We start from the raw sequence: 15,728 nt of genomic DNA on the forward strand, positions 1-15,728 counted from the left end.
AGTGGTAACAGCTAATTTAGAGCACATCATTTTGTATGTATAGTTGGGATTATGTTTTCCAGTATGCATTATTTTGCATTTATCAACATTGAATTTCATCTCACATTTTGTTGCTCCGTCACCCAGTTTTGTGAGATACTCTTTGTCACGGAGTCACCGGGCAATGCTCTGGAACTACTCCATACGGGCTCTGAGGGACCATGCCTCCTCTCTATGAGCATACTGTCTCCAAGGCAAGAAACTTACACAGCTTCGACCTTCCTGGGTCTGACCTCGGAGCATTCAGCATCCCCTTCTCACACCATGCGCTTCCCACAGCGAGTCCGCACAGGCAGGGCTCCTGGGGAAGCCAGAGGGCCCTGCACCCCAATTCCGCAGTCAGACATGACTCTCAGCCAGCCAGTAAAACAGAAGGTTTATTAGATGACAGGAACACGGTCTAAAACAGAGCTTGTAGGTACAGGAAACAGGACCCCTCAGTCAGGTCCATCTTGGGGGCCAGGGAGCCCAGAGCCCCATCTGGGCCTCCCTCCATTTCCCCAGACAGCTCCAAACTGAAACCCCCTCCAGCCCTTCCTCTGGTCTTAGTCTCTTTCCCAGGCCAGGAGGCCACCTGATCTCTTTGTTCACCTTGCAGGGGAGGGGCCCTGGCCATCAGTTGCCTGGAGACAGGGTGTCGGCCGTTCTCTGTGCAGACACCATCACACTGGCCCTCTAGGGCTCTGCAACAATCACACACCTTTATCCCACCACCTAGATACTTAAGAAATGCCATGGGGAAACTGAGGCACCCACACAGTATTCAGAGAAAATATTAAGACCATTCCCACTTCGTCACGCTCTTATAACTCTTTGCAGTCTGCTTTGGACTTAACTATCCTGAGTAATTTTGTATCATCTGCAAACTTTACCACCTCACTGTTTACCTCTTTTTCCAGATAAGCTATGTATATGTTGAACAGCACTGGTCCCAGTACAGATCCCTGGGGGCATTGCTATTTACTTCTTTCCATTCTGAAAACTGACCATTTATTCCTACCCTTTGCTTCCTGTCTTTTTAACCAGTTACTAATCATGACAGGACCTTCCCTTTTATCCCATGCTTAGGAGCCTTTGGTGAGGGACCTTGTCAAAGGCTTTCTGGAAGTCCAAGTACACTATATCCACTGGATCACCCTTATTCACATGTTTGTTGACCCGCTCAAAGAATTCTAATAGATTGGTGAGGCATGATTTCCTTTTACAAAAGCTGTGTTGACTCTTCCCCCACAAATCATGTTCATCTATGTGTCAGACAATTCTGTCCTTTACTATGGTTTCAACCGGTTTGCCCGGTACTGAAGGCAGGCTTACTAGCCTGTAAATGCCAGGATCATCTCTGGAACCTTTTTTTAAAATTGGCATCACATTAGCTATCCTCCAGTCATCTGGTACAGAAGCTGATTTAAGTGACAGGTTACATACCTCGATTAATAGTTTTGCAATTTCGTATTTGAGTTCCTTCAGAACTCTTGGATGAATACCATCTGGTCTGGTGACTTATTGCTGTTTAATTTATCAGTTTGGTCCAAAACCTCGTCTGACACCTCAATCTGGAACAGTTCCTCAGATTTGTCACCTAAAAAGAATGGCTCAGGTGTGGGAATCTCCCTCACATCCTCAGCAGTGATGGTCAATGTACAGAATTCATTTAGCTTCTCCGGCATGGTCTTGTCTTCCTGGAGTGCTCCTTTAGCCCCTTGATTGTCTAGTCGTCCCACTGATTGTTTCACAGGCTTCCTGCTTCTAGTGTATTTAAATATATTTTTGCTGTTAGTTTTTGAGTCTTTTGTTACTTGCTGTTCAAATTCTTTTTTGGCCTGTCCAATTATACTGTTACACTTGTCTTGCCAAAGTTTATGCTCCTTTCTATTTTCCTCAGTCGCATTTGACTTCCAATTTTTAAAGGATGACTCTAATCACCTCTTTTACTCTGTTGTTTAGCCATGGTGGCATTTTTTAAAATATTTAGGGTATATGTTTAATTTGAACCTCTATTAGGTGTTTTTAAAATGTTTCCCTGCAGCTTGCAGGCATTTCCTTCTTATGATCACTTGATTATCACGACAAAAGTGTTTTTCTCCTGCTGATAATAGCTCATCTTAACTAATTAGCCTCTCACAATTTATATGGTAACTTCCAACTTATCTGTATGTGTGTGTGTGTGTGTATATATATGTATCTTATATATGTTCCATTCTATGCATCCGATGAAGTGGGCTGTAGCCCACGAAAGCTTATGCTCTAATAAATTTGTTAGGCTCTAAGGTGCCACAAGTCCTCCTGTTCTTTTTCCGGATACAGACTAACACGGCTGCTACTCTGAAACCTTCTTATGACTGTTTGTTTAACTAGCTTCCTCATTTTTGTGTAGTTCTCTTTCTGAAGTTAAATACGACTGTGGTGGGCTTCGTTGGTATTACTTTTACACATGCGCACACACACATACATACGTATGACCACTTTCCCTCAAATAGATGCTAAATGTACATCTTATGTAGGCTCAGGTCATTTGAATTATCCCTCAGGGACTTGGCTCTCCTTTGCCTGGCCATATCCATGAATTAGAGGAGCCAGAGCCTCATGCTTTAAAAAATTGTTGTGTATAACAATTGTTCTGGAGTGATTAGATGGAGTTTTTCAGTTCTCTCTCAGAATGCTGACAATTTGACTTGTGTGCCAAGAAACTGGAAATGTGGTAGAATATGAAGTCATCATTGCTGGTACAACACCAAAAATGTAGGGGCTAGGGCATAAAGAGGGAGGAGCAAACTTGGTTGAGTGTTTAGACATTGAAAAAGAAATTTGGACCCTTACCTCCCTAGCTGAAAGGTTACTGTTAACCTGCATGTATAAATATAGGACTTGGACTGGCCTGTATAAATGGCTAATGACAGCTCAAGGAGAATTAGTGAAGAACTGAGGAAAAAGCAGAGGGCAGCAAGGATAATAAAGGGTCTCCAGGGCTATAAATGAGGGGTTTATTACTTGGAAAAAGAGGAATGTTCCAAGATTAAGGTGCGCATAATCAAAGGGGTCTAGAGGAGCTGTATGAACAACTATTGGAAATAAGTAAAGGAGGACTTGTGGCACCTTAGAGACTAACCAATTTATCTGAGCAAGAGCTTTCGTGAGCTACAGCTCACTTCATCGGATGTGGCTCAAAAACAGGGTGTGGAACAAAGGCAAGCACTGTGCAGGAGAAACATTTTTCTGCAGAAGATAAAAATTGAGGAAGAGCCTCTCCAAGGCTGCAGCAGTGTGAATGCTGAGTAAATGAGTAGGATGCAAGGAAATGAGTAGGCTTCTGAGTATCTTGCTCAGTCTGCAAACACTAGTTTTCACCTTGTGTCCCATCTCCACTCGCAGATCCCCTTTGGAAGGAACTTCCTTCTTGGCTTCTCATATCCATAAGACCTGCTTACTCAATTCTGTAAGGGAGAGTAAGCAGCCCTTTGGAAGACTGACCCAGTTTGTTACAGCTCTGAACCTACACGCTCTCTGAAGAACAGGCTTCCCAAGGCACATAGTCTCTGCTAAGCTGGCAGTCAGAGACAAGTAGTGTTGTAGCTGACAAGCAGGATATGAGAGACAAGGTAGGTGAGGTAATATCTTTTACTGAGAGAAGTATACATTTTCCCAGATGTGACTTTTACATGTTTTGCATCGTAGCTTGATAACTGTATTAAAGAATTGTCCCTGTGAGAGATGTGACAAGTCTAATGTAATTTGTAAAGGCAGGAGTGTGACAAGTCATGGAGCTGATAAATTAGAAGCACTGGATTCGTTATGATGAATGAAAAAGGACTTGCAGCAGCAGAGCCCAAAATTTTGTTCCAGAGTGGCTGACTCTGGAAAGTAATTATCCCGTTTCTTCCAGGTGGTGTGTGGGAGATTCTGTTTCCGTGATACATGAGAATGTTAAAGCAGGTGCATTGCAAGAGGCTAGTGAGTGTTTCAGGCCTCTGATTCTGAGTGAGGAACAGCACTCTGAGGGCTTGTCTGCACAGAAACTGGAGTTAAAATAACTAAGAGGGTTGTAATTCGCACCTTCAGCTATCCTGGTGGTGTTCTGTGGGTGTACGTGCTTCTTTCAGAATAAGAGCACTCTATTTCGGTATAATTTCAATAAAAATTTTACCTGTCTATTTAGGGTACTCTTATTCTGAAATAGCTTGTACATGCATGCTTTTGACTCCTGTTTCCACATAAGCAAGCCCTCAGTGGGAGCGTTGTTAATGCTCTGGCAGGATAGTGGAGCTTCCACTTATTATCAGCAGCGAGGATCTGATTTACTGAGGACTTGTTTGAGTTTGAGGATGTCTGCAAGAGGGTATTTGCATCCCCTGCCCCTGTAGGACTTTCCTGTCCCCCTGCTCAGGGCTCTAGGCCCCTTGTCAATTATGTATCCACCAGGTGACTTTGTCTTGATGCTTGTGTAACCCATTTCCAGAGAGTGCAGATCTAGCCAAGTCTCCAAGAAGCCTTTGGGAAGGAAAAACTGGTTTAGGAGGAGTTTCCTGAGAGAGTCATCTGTGTGCAAATGCAAGTGTAGGGAGCAATTGCCCAGGACATGTACTGAGCCATACAAAGAGAAATGTATGTGTAGATCATTCCATACGAACCTGTTGCTTCAGCTGCACCCTGCCTTCTGCAGAGCTCTTCCTTTTCACTTGAGTGTTTCTCTCACTTTTGGACACTTCTCTTTGCTGTCATATTGAATGTACTCTAAGGTTAATGTTATAACCTAGCTTGTTGGTTGTTGGTCACTTAGATGACGGGGAGGAAGTGGGATATGAGAACCAACCTTCCCTCAGAGTGCAGTTCCAGGCTATATGTGTTGTATTGTTTGATATACTAGTGTCTGCATTAACTCTGTGTGAGCACACAAGTCAGTGTGCTGAGCAAAAAAGTCTGCAGTTCCTTTCCAAGGGGTCTTCAGGTTGCGTAGGAGACAGAACCATGCCTGTTAGTCACTGGCACTGCTCTTGAAGGACCCACTGGGTCTGTCTGCCTCTTCAGTTGCAGGCAGGCGATACTAGACCCCACTACCCTTTGAGGAGATGATCTGTATGGTTCTCAGCCTGCTGCATACTAAATATTGGGCCTTGGGAAGCCTGCTGCCCAGCGTGGATAGGTTTAAAGTTGTGAAGCGCTGGATTAATCTTCTAAAGAGCTACCGGCTGGTTCATAAACTTTAATTTCATTTGTTTGTTTGTTTTTTTGGAAGTTAAATCACTTTTATTTAATGCTAGGCAGTGGGAACAATAGGAGAGTAGGAAGTGAACTGTTACCAGGCTAACATCAGTGTTTTGTTGTTGTTAATCACCAGTATTGCAGTAGCATCTAGCGTCTGAAATTGGGGGGAAGCTAGGTGCTGTATGAGAGAGCCCAGAAAGCTACAAGCTACATCGACAAGGCCAAGAGAGGGAGTATTATCTGCATTTTACAGGTGACACTAGTCTCTCTCCAAGTTGTTCCTGAGCCTTTCACTGCTCCACCAGTAGGTCAGAGCAGCCATCAGATGTGGCTTCCCACCCCAGATGCAGCCTTCTAGTGCGTTTTCAGTTGGAGGAACCCAAGCAAAGAAGTGTTCAGGCTGTGCATGGCGTTGGTTGCATAGGAGACTCTGAGAAGATGCCTCTTCATGGTCTGTGGCACCCGGGAGAACTTTTGCCTCAAAAGTCCGCTCTCCACCAGCTGCACTCCTTGTCTGTGTGGCAGCAGATCTAGGCCAGGCAGGAGGATTGGGAGTCCAACAGTAATGAGATTTCCAAGGTGGCATTAAAGCCTTTTGCCTGGCCAGCCGCCAGAGCAGTCACTCTCAGGTGTCAGAGCACAGTGGCGTGGAGCATTCTGCTAAATGGGAGAGAGCTTCCACGGGTCCTGTCAGCATTCCCTTCCTGCCAATGTCTGGCCCAAAGGACATCCTCCTTCAGAGGAGAGTAAGCCAGCTGCAGGGAGTAAACTCTCCTGATATAAGGACACTCTGTCACCTTCTGCTGTCCTCTCAAAATCCATTCAGCTCCTGTAACCTTCACCCACTCTGGCTCTGCTTTCAGATCATCAGCAGCTGGAGAGTGTAAAATCCTGGGGGCAGGACCCTTTATTCTGTTGCAGGATGGAAGTGGGGGGTGATCAGATTTGTGTACAATCTAATTTTTCTTGGTCTTGTGCTCTACATACTTCCTTTCCAGAATTTCAGCTAGCAGGGCGTAGCCTGCAGTGCATCTGCTGATAGTCCAGCCCCTCTTTTCGTTATCCAGGCCGCCTGGATAAGGGCTAATCCTTCATTAGGCAGGACTGATGAGAACATACAGGAGTTTTGCACTTTGTGAGACTGTTCCAACCACTTGTGTTGCGGGGGAGTGCCCTGAACAGGACTAATAGGGCAGCAGGAGGAGAGTGGGGCAATGGATTTTCTTGATGCAGCTCTGCAGAGAGATTAAGCTGGAATAAAATCTTTCTGGCTCTGTGCTGATTTACGTCTTCTCTATTGTTGCTAGGGCATTAGCTCTGGGAGGAGGGAGAGCACTATGCTGACATCATGGAAACGACCTGCCAGACTGTCTGTGTCTTGCAGGGCAGCTTCTGGCTTATGAGTTGCTTCATCTCATGTTGAAGTTAAATTCAGAATAAAAATCACAGCTCATCCCCAATTCCCTAGTAGCAGTCAGGAGGGGATGCGTTCCCTTGTTAGTTCTTTTAACTTAGGTATTGTTTTATCCATATATCATACCTGTGTGAGTGGGAAATGGCAGAACCATTGTGAGGATTTGAGGCCTTGTCTACGCCATAGAGTTTTGTCGACAAAAGTCTGCTTTTTTGTCAACAAAACAGTGGAGGTGTACACACTACAGTGCTCTTTTTGCCATCAAAACTCTCCTGCTTTGCCGACAAAATAAAACTACCTTGCCAAGAGGCGTAGAGCTTTTTGCAGCAAAGTTATATCAACAAAGTATCAGTGTAGACACTGTGTTTGCTTATGTCGCTGTAAATGGCCTCCAGGAGGTGTCCCACAATGCCAGTCCTGATTGCTCAGGTCAGCAGTTTGAACTCCACTGCCCTGCACCCAGGTACACAGGCATCCGCCTCTCCTCCTTTAAAGGCCTGGGGATTTTTGAAATTCCACTTCCTGTTTGGTCAGCATGGAGATCTCACGTTGCATTTTCCCAGCTGACCATGGCAGCTCCATGCAGCAAACACACTCCTGCCTGGAGCACACCTGAGTTGTTGGATCTGCGGGAACCGTGGGGAGAGGAGGCTGTGCAGTCCCAGTTCCACTCCAGCCATAGGAACTTCAATACCTGGTCAGATTTCTCGTGGCATATTGGATAAGGGCTACAAACGGGACACGCATCAGTGCCGTGCAAAGATAAAGGAGCTGAGGCAAATGTACCAGAAGGCAAGGGAGTCAAACCGTCTCCCTGGTGCTGCGCCAAAGACCTTAGGATATGGATTCCATTATCGGCAGTGACCCCACATCCACCACCAAGAGCTCTGTGTATACTTCAGCGGGGCTAGAGACAGCAAACAGCAGACTAAACCCCAAGGATGAAGTCATGGATAAGGAGGTCGAATTGGAGGATGATGGGGAGCCAACGGCAGGGTCATCCGATGGCGCAGTGAGTCAGGACCTCTTTTTCCACTCCGGAGGGGTCTCGCCAGTCCCAGTAATCCGTCTCTGGCATCTTGACGCAGGAGAGGAGAGCTCTGGTAAGTGATCTTTTTGAGTTGATGCTGCTCGGTTATATGAGGTAGAGCTGTCCTTTGCTTTGTATGTTCTAGAATTGGGTGACGGGATAGAAGTGTACAAGACTAGCTGTGTTTGAGTGTGCTCCACCTTCCTTTGTGCAGATAAGCAGTGTAGCGGAACAGTGTGTTAATGCACACTGAGATTTCAGGGGAATCCTCCAGAGAGATCTCTAGGAAACTTTCCTGGAGGTACTTGCCAATCCTCTGCTGAAGGATACTCCGCAGAGCTCCTTTCTTCCTTCCCCCATTGTAGGAAATTTCCTGCACCCATCGGCAGTCATTTGTACAGGGACCAAAGCAGCTCACAGGCAAACAGCACAGGGACCTGGTCTGAAGCTGCATGCATGCAGGAGATGCCCGTTTGCATCCTTGCTTACCCTCAGGAGCGAGATATCGGCATCAATGACCCCTGCTTGTGGAAAATGGTGGCAGAATTTACAATAGTGTCCCTAGTCACCTGCAAGTGATCCCCTTAAAAAACCTGCTAGACCCTGTGCCCCATCTTGAGCGTCCCCCTGCCCGGGCTGAACTCACCATGTTGAGGGCATTCACCGATCTGTGTGCTTGCAAAGAGACAGTGAGAAACTGATTCATATTTAAAAAGAGGTGCATCTTACTATAATAATTTGGTGCTGTTCGTGCACTAACAATCATGCTCTGTTTATTATTTCTTGTGATCATGCAAATGTGGCCTTCAGGAGAACCCCATACACACCAGCAGAGTGTTTCCACCAGATAAGGAAGCAACCAAGGAGAAGCAAGGAGGACATGTTTCAAGAGATGCTCCAATCCTCAGAGGCTGAAAAACAGAAATGCAGGGCGTGGAGAGAGACTTTATAATTTTATTTTAATGCAGACAGGACAGAAAGGAGAGTCAGGAGTGAATATTAATGGGCCAGGAGCGGATGATAAAAGTGATGGAGAAGCAGATGGAGACGTTGAAGTTTCTAATCACACTGCAGGCTGAATTCATGTGTTCTCAGCCCCCTCTGCAGCTGATACAGAACTGCTTTCCATGCCTTCCCCAAACTCTCCACCAGGGCCATCCTTAGGATTTATGGGGCCCTATGCAGTATTATTAAACTGGTGCCCCTATGCCTGATGGCAGCCTGGGCTCACATTTGTATTTTAGATAAGGATGGTCTTTTGAAGGATTTATTTAAAAAACTATGTCTGAAGATCCAAGCATTTAAGGCTAAAGATGAATACTCAGATTGTGCATCTAAAAACTATGCAAGGATTGTTTGGAGATGTGATTTTATAATCTTCAGCAACACACTAATGAAAGATTTTTAAAGCAAATTTTAAACTAAGGTCCTGTAGACTAACATGTTCTAAGTAAATATTACAGTCATGCACAACTGTTTTTGTAAGTAAATTCAGAAACTGACAGTATATAACTGGAGGTTTGCAAATTCCTGTTAAATGGCTTCATTACCACTTGAATGACTCTTTAACAGTTTCAGGGTTATGCTAATAGGTCTGGCAGCCTGTAGGAATGGTCAGAACAGGGATAGGAAGAGGTGGGAGGGTGGACATTAAGGCCTAGGTGTGACCCAAATTTTCAGGTGCCCTATGCAGCTACGTATGCCTAAGGACGGCCCTGCTCCCCACATACATTCCTTGCTACTTCCGAGCCCGTCTCAGTACCCCATTCACTCTACCCCTTCAGACAGCTTCCAAAATTATAACTGGACTTAACACAGCTATCAGAGCGTACGCTGCCCTTCATTGTTATCTCCCTCTCCATCAAGCCTTTTGTGTGTGTTGTTAATAGGTATTTAATAAAAACATACTCTGAAAGATAGCCAATCTTTGTTTGTCTCCTACACACAGGTTGCTGCTGGCATTAATAAACAGTTGCAATTTTATCATTTGCTGACTACAAATCACAGTCAAATCATTAAAATTTTCATGCAAGGCAGCAGGTTAACAAAGCATGGCAGAGTGCTGTATAGAAAGACACATTACTGGTGCACATTGTCAAAATGTTGCCTCAAAGCCTCCCTGATTCGAACAGCTCCCTTTTGTGCCCCTCTAATAGCCCTGGTATCAGGCGATCCGCCTCTGCGCACCACCCCAGGGGAAACTTTTCACCCTTAGCCTCCTGCTAAAGGCACATTCTACAGTCATTCTGCACCTGCTCAGCCTATTGAAGCGCTCCTTGCTGCTGTCCAGGTTTCCTGTGTAAGGCTTCATGAGCCATGGAAGTAAGGGGTATGCTGGGACTCCCAGGATTACTGTGGGCATTTCAACACCCCCCACTGGAATCTTCTGGTCGAGCAAGAAAGTCCCTGCTTGCAGCGTTCTGTACAGACCGGTGTTCCTGAAGATGCTTGCGTCATGCACCTTCCTGGACAATCCCACCCACGGTGATCCACATGCTCCTGCAATACCATAGAGAAGTAGCCCTTCCTATTGATGTACTCCATTGCAAGATGGTCCAAAGCCAAAATTGAGATATGCCTGCCATCGATCACCCCTCCGCAGTTTGGGAATCCCATTGCTGCAAAGCCATCCACTGTTTCGCACACATTGCCAAGAGTCACAGTCCTTTGTAGCAGGATGTGATTAATGGCCCTGCACACTTGCATTAATACAGCCCCAATGGTAAACTTCCCCACTGCAACCTGATTCACAACCCCCGGCTAGATGTCTGGGGTCGCCAGCTTCCACACGTTGATTGCCACACCCTTCTCTACGAAGAGGGCAGCTTTCATTTGGGTGTCCTTGCCCTGCAGGGCTGGGGCGAGCTCCACACACAATTCCAGGAAGGTGGCTTTGCGCATCCAAAAGTTCACGCATAACAATGTGATCCCACCACTCAGTACTTGTTTCCTGAGCTCAAAAGTGGTGGTCCACCCTGTGCAGCTGCTCTGTGAATGTCAAAAGTAATCTGGTGGTGTTTGTTTCCATGGCATGCAGCAGGTCAGGCATCTGAGTCCTGTTCAGATTGGGAGCTCATGATATACTGCATGACCAGCCACAAGGTGTTCAAAGCAGTGACCACAGAAGCAGAGAGCAGAGTAGGATCCTATGCTTTCAGACAAAGGTGGCAGGTGCACAGTAACAGGGGCTGTGGAAAAATGCCGTGAAACGCAGTCGGAAGCCCATGAAATGATGGGATGAAAAAAACTGCATCATGGGCTGTTGACCCCATGCTCATGGTGCACTGCGATCCACTCTGCCTTCCCCCGAATCCTAGCTGCAGAAGGTGGTGAGTAGCACAGTGGGATAGATACCGACAATGCACTGCTCTCACTGTCAATGCTAAAGCGCCAACTGTGGGCCCGCTCTGCTGACACAAGGAGGGTTGTGTGAACATGCAGAAGCGATGTAATTATAGCCATTTCTGATCGTCGGCGTAACTTGCGTCGACAAAACTCTGTAGTATTGACAAGGCCTTACTTACGTGTGTGCTACAGGAACTGTTTTATTTGAGCATGAAAAGAATCTGCTGCAAGCAGACCCAGAGTAAGCTCCTGCGTCCTGCACGGAGAGACTGAATTCACAGCTTGATCGCAAGCCTCCTCATAGCAAACCAGAAATACAGGATGATGAACTCTGGGGTGGGCACGGGGAGTGACCCAATTTAAAACTGTGAGAAAGACCACAGTGAGCTGTAATCATCATTTTAGCTTCTTGCTCATCCAGTAGATTGGTCAGATGCAGGTAGGCACATCCGTGTAATATGATGAAATGCCAAATGGGCAGCCATTCTGTTTGCAGTGTACGTTTTCCAGCCACACTGAGCTCTTCAGGTCTGGGAAAGGTACTCCTAGCATCACAGCAAAATGCCCGGTGGAACAGATTGTTTAGCATGAATAGTTAGCACGTATTGTGAGGGACCATTCAAGATAGAGTGGCCCATTAACACCTCTGCAGGACAAAAAGAGGGCTGTTGAAGGAAATAGGAAATTGACAGAACATAAAAACACCCTATCACTTGTGGGTGAACACTTTTCACAAACCGATCACTCTGTCCAACCTGCCGGTCCTTATCCTGAAAGGACACCTGCACAATCCTTTCAAAAACGAGCCTGCAAGCTTAAATGCATAACTCTGCTAGACTCTAAAACTCATGGACTGAACAGACACTGGATTTATGGCTTATTAAATAGATTGGTTAGTCTCTAAGGTGCCACAAGTCCTCCTTTTCTTTTTGCGGATACAGACTAACACGGCTGCTACTCTGAAACCTGCAACAATCTGTAACCCATAACCCGTCTTTCTGTCCTGTGACTGCATGAATAGCAGGGTAGCATGAGCAGGGGCTGCAAAGGCAGGCACAGCTGAGCTGTGCCAGAAAATGGTGGGTCCATACACGGCACAAGTCAGCCATGCCTGCATTGCCACTGCCCATGCTACGCCGCTATTTATACTCACGCTAGTGCTCCTGGAGCTATTGCAAGTATGTGTACCAGCTCGTAGCATAGAAGTAGTGTAAATGTGTCTTAAAATATCTCCCAACTCATCCTAATGCAGAAATTGCAGATCCAGGGAAACATGTTAGTGGTTTTCTATCACTGCTGCACATTGACCGTAGGTTTCCACTGAGCTGCCCACAACGATGCCCAGGTCTTATTCGGTGATTATAGTTGGTACAGAACCCAGCATGTGTGGGAGTATTTAATATTCCTTCCAGTGTGTGTTACTTTGCATTTGTCACCAGTGATTTCCATCTATCATTGTGCTGTTCGTTCACCTGGATGGTTGTTTAATTGTATTGTGGTAATTCCTGAGGACCCCAATCATAGACCAGGATCCTATTGTGCTTGGTACTGTACGAACACACAGCAAAAACACAGTCCCTGCCTGAGGAGGGTAGCTTGATTAGGTTCTACTGAAGTTCCTCTGTCTACTCTTGGTGGGTCAGGTCTTGGCTAAGCTGAATAGTGTAGGAGTGCCATTGGAAATGGTGATGGCATTCGTCAGAGACTGCTGGGACTTAATACCAGATCAGCCACAACTGGAACTGTGTCTGCTCCAATATCCCTTCTAAGTGCTGGTTCTCAGCTGGTTTTTGTTGAGTGGAGCAGTCTTAAAGCACCAGTGCCACTAAAAGAGCAGATCCATACAACATACTCAGGGCCGCAATCTTCCTGCTAGGTTAAATTCTGTGGTGTTGCACAAGTGGGAAGCTCTACAGCATCCGAGCTGTGTGCCCTGCACATCTCCTGCGTGAGAACTGATGAACTGTGTGTGGGGGGAGGCCAGTGTGTTGCACAGGTTTCAGCTGGTGAGAGATTCCTAGCAGGGGTTCCCTGCAGCGTGGGGAGGTCTCTCAGTGTGTGACTCAACCAAGCTGCTTTCCCCTCTGTGTTGTAGATGTACCATGTTGCACTGGGAACAAGGCCAGGCGGTTTCAGGATTAGCATGTCCTAGTAGCTGTGCTGTAAGCATAGCCATCAGTCACAGTGGGGAGCATCCTTTTGAAATGTCATCATCTCTAACCCTGTCCTCTCCTTCTGTTCCAGGGTCACTGATTTACCACTCTGCAGATTACAGGACTCTACACCAGTTGCCATGGATGAACTACAGGATGTGCAGCTGACAGAGATCAAACCTCTTCTGAACGATAAGGTAATGCTTACTGCCACTCCGCTCTCACTCGCTGGACTCACGCTAACTCTGAGTCCACTCGCAGCCAGTCAGGAATGCTGGGGGCCAGACTCTCCAGTCACAGAGTGAACAAGCTTAAATGCTTAGAAATGGCAATTGCTCTCCACTCCCCAAAGACCATTAAGGAGCAGCACTGATAGGCTCTGATGAGGACCCCATCCAACTCTGCCAACGTGATGCAGCCTATGCTATGAAGTCCTGTGGGTGGGGGTGGAAATTGTGTGGCAGGTGGCATCACTAAAACCCTGGGCTGTAAGAGGTTTCTAGCAGGGCCATCCTGGTGATAGAAATTATAGGAGATACCGGTTTCTCTCCCATGACGTGGTGCCATGACTTCCTTACCTGCCTATTGTATGCAATGTAGCTTTAGCATGTTGGTCTCAGGATATTAGAAGATAAGATGGGTGAGGTAATTTGTTTTACGGGATCAACTTCTGAATGGTCCTTACAATATGTGTTAACTACTTATGCTAAACACTCTGTTCCACCTTGTATTTAGCTGTGAGACTGGGAATATCCTTCCTAGACCTGAAGAAGAGCTGTGTGGCTCGAAAGCTTGTCTCTTTCACGAACAGAAGTTGGTCCCATAAAAGATGTTACCTCACCCACCTGCCTACTGGCTTTCAAAGTCTGCTGTCTACACGAGATTGATGACAGGGGAACCTCACCTGGCATTCCAACTGGATTCTGCAGAGCATTGCTGTAGCCCTCTTAAGACAAAGTAGTGCAGTACTGGGGCACTTGGGAAAAGCTACAACAGCCCAGCAAGTATTTAATCTTTTCATGCTATCGTCTTTGATGAGGGCACTGAACTGGCCTGTGCTGTTAAGGAAACTCTGGCCCAGTTAATGCTACGCTGCACTGAAGCTATAACTGTCCAGGACATGCACTCTCCTGGGCTTCCCCGGTAAGATCTGGGAATCTATCATCTCAGATACTGATTGGTAGGCGGAAATTTCAGATCCCTTCTCATTTGAGTGACAGGCAGCAGAGCTAATCACCAAGCTGAGATTCTTGCCCTAGCACCTCCCAACTCTTCAATGCTTAGTAAATAGCCAAATGTAGACCCCCCAGTTTGGTTGTTCCAGCAATTGCATGGATATCCACTGCTGGGCCAGAGAATGATCCAGCTCACCCGTGAGGGCGCCTCTTCCTCATTGCATTGAAGGAGAGCGCTATCCCCCCTCACCCCACTAATTCAGATCTTGTGGCATTATGGGAGTACTTGGTGCATCCTTCAAACTACAGTCGCAGATAAGCCACCTAATTCACTTTAGTTAGTTGGTCAAAAGGTTACAGGAGCTACCATCAGAGTGAGGAAAAAAAGGGTGGAACAGGCAGCTCCATGCCTGACAGTGCTCCAGAGCCATGTCCAGTCAGGAGCTTGTCATTCTGCCAGGAATTGGAATGAGAAGCAAATGGCATCTGTCCCCTTGAGAATCTTCTCATCGGCCCAGTTTCTGTGTTGCCTTTTCCTCTGCTCCCTCCCCCATTGGTGGCCTCGGTGGAAAGAATGCTGATGTTTGTCCAAGAACGAAACGTCTTGATGAGGTCATGTCTCTCAGAAAGGCAAATCGGAGCCTCATTAGTGCTTGAAACTCTTCCAGAGCTGGTAGGGAAATGTACACGTTCTCTCCAAGACCAGTAAATGGAGCGTACAAAGCAGGCCACTTTCGTTCAGTATGTCAGGTTTTGCAGAGAACCAAGAGCTGATGCTATTGCGCATGCAGATCTTCGATGGCTAAGCTGACATCATCTCCAAGACCAGGACCTCGCATGCCAGTGTGAACACAGCTGCCCAAAATGTGCTTAATGTGCACAGAGTTCCCAGGGTGTGTTTCTCTAGAGCTTCTCCTTAATGGGGGGTGTTGGGTGGCTTTTTTTGGTCTTCTGCCAGGTGGGGGAAGGTACTAAAGGTTAGAGAGATGGTGGCAACTTAACACTCAAACTGCATGTGAAAATGGCAGAGCTGCCTGGAAAATGGGGAAACCCCCCCACTGTGAATTTCTTGCTGAACTGAAAGGACCACATCAACCCTAAAAGTAACAAACCATTATAACGCGTGTGATGATTCAAAGACGATAAGCACACTTCTGTTCCAATGTAAACTTTGGCCTGTGGTGATTGCACACCTCAGCTCTCCTGCAGCAGCATGAGACTGCGTGAAATGAAAGCCACTAGATTGATCAGTCTGTTCTCATTGTCCACGCTCAGTGAAATTAAAGCAGTGAAGAGCATTACTGGAGAGAAATTCAACTTTAAACGTGTCAAACCTACAGTAGTTGTAACATAAACAAAAAAACCTTCTGTTT

At 46.4% G+C, this 15,728-nt stretch overlaps 1 protein-coding gene across 4 annotated transcripts in view; it reads left to right on the plus strand.

Annotated features, from left to right (window-relative positions):
• The window catches only part of NDRG3 (NDRG family member 3), a 119,418-nt gene that overhangs the window by 62,221 nt on the left and 41,469 nt on the right, over positions 1-15,728 (plus strand). For all 4 annotated transcript variants that reach the window (XM_073309973.1, XM_073309972.1, XM_073309975.1 and 1 more), the window contains one exon: positions 13,272-13,377. In XM_073309973.1, the coding sequence (XP_073166074.1) occupies positions 13,272-13,377 (106 nt within the window). The remainder of the gene's footprint in view (positions 1-13,271; positions 13,378-15,728) is intronic.

Source organism: Lepidochelys kempii, chromosome 13 (genome assembly GCF_965140265.1).
Source record: "Lepidochelys kempii isolate rLepKem1 chromosome 13, rLepKem1.hap2, whole genome shotgun sequence".
In the NCBI taxonomy this organism is placed as follows: Eukaryota; Metazoa; Chordata; order Testudines; family Cheloniidae; genus Lepidochelys; species Lepidochelys kempii.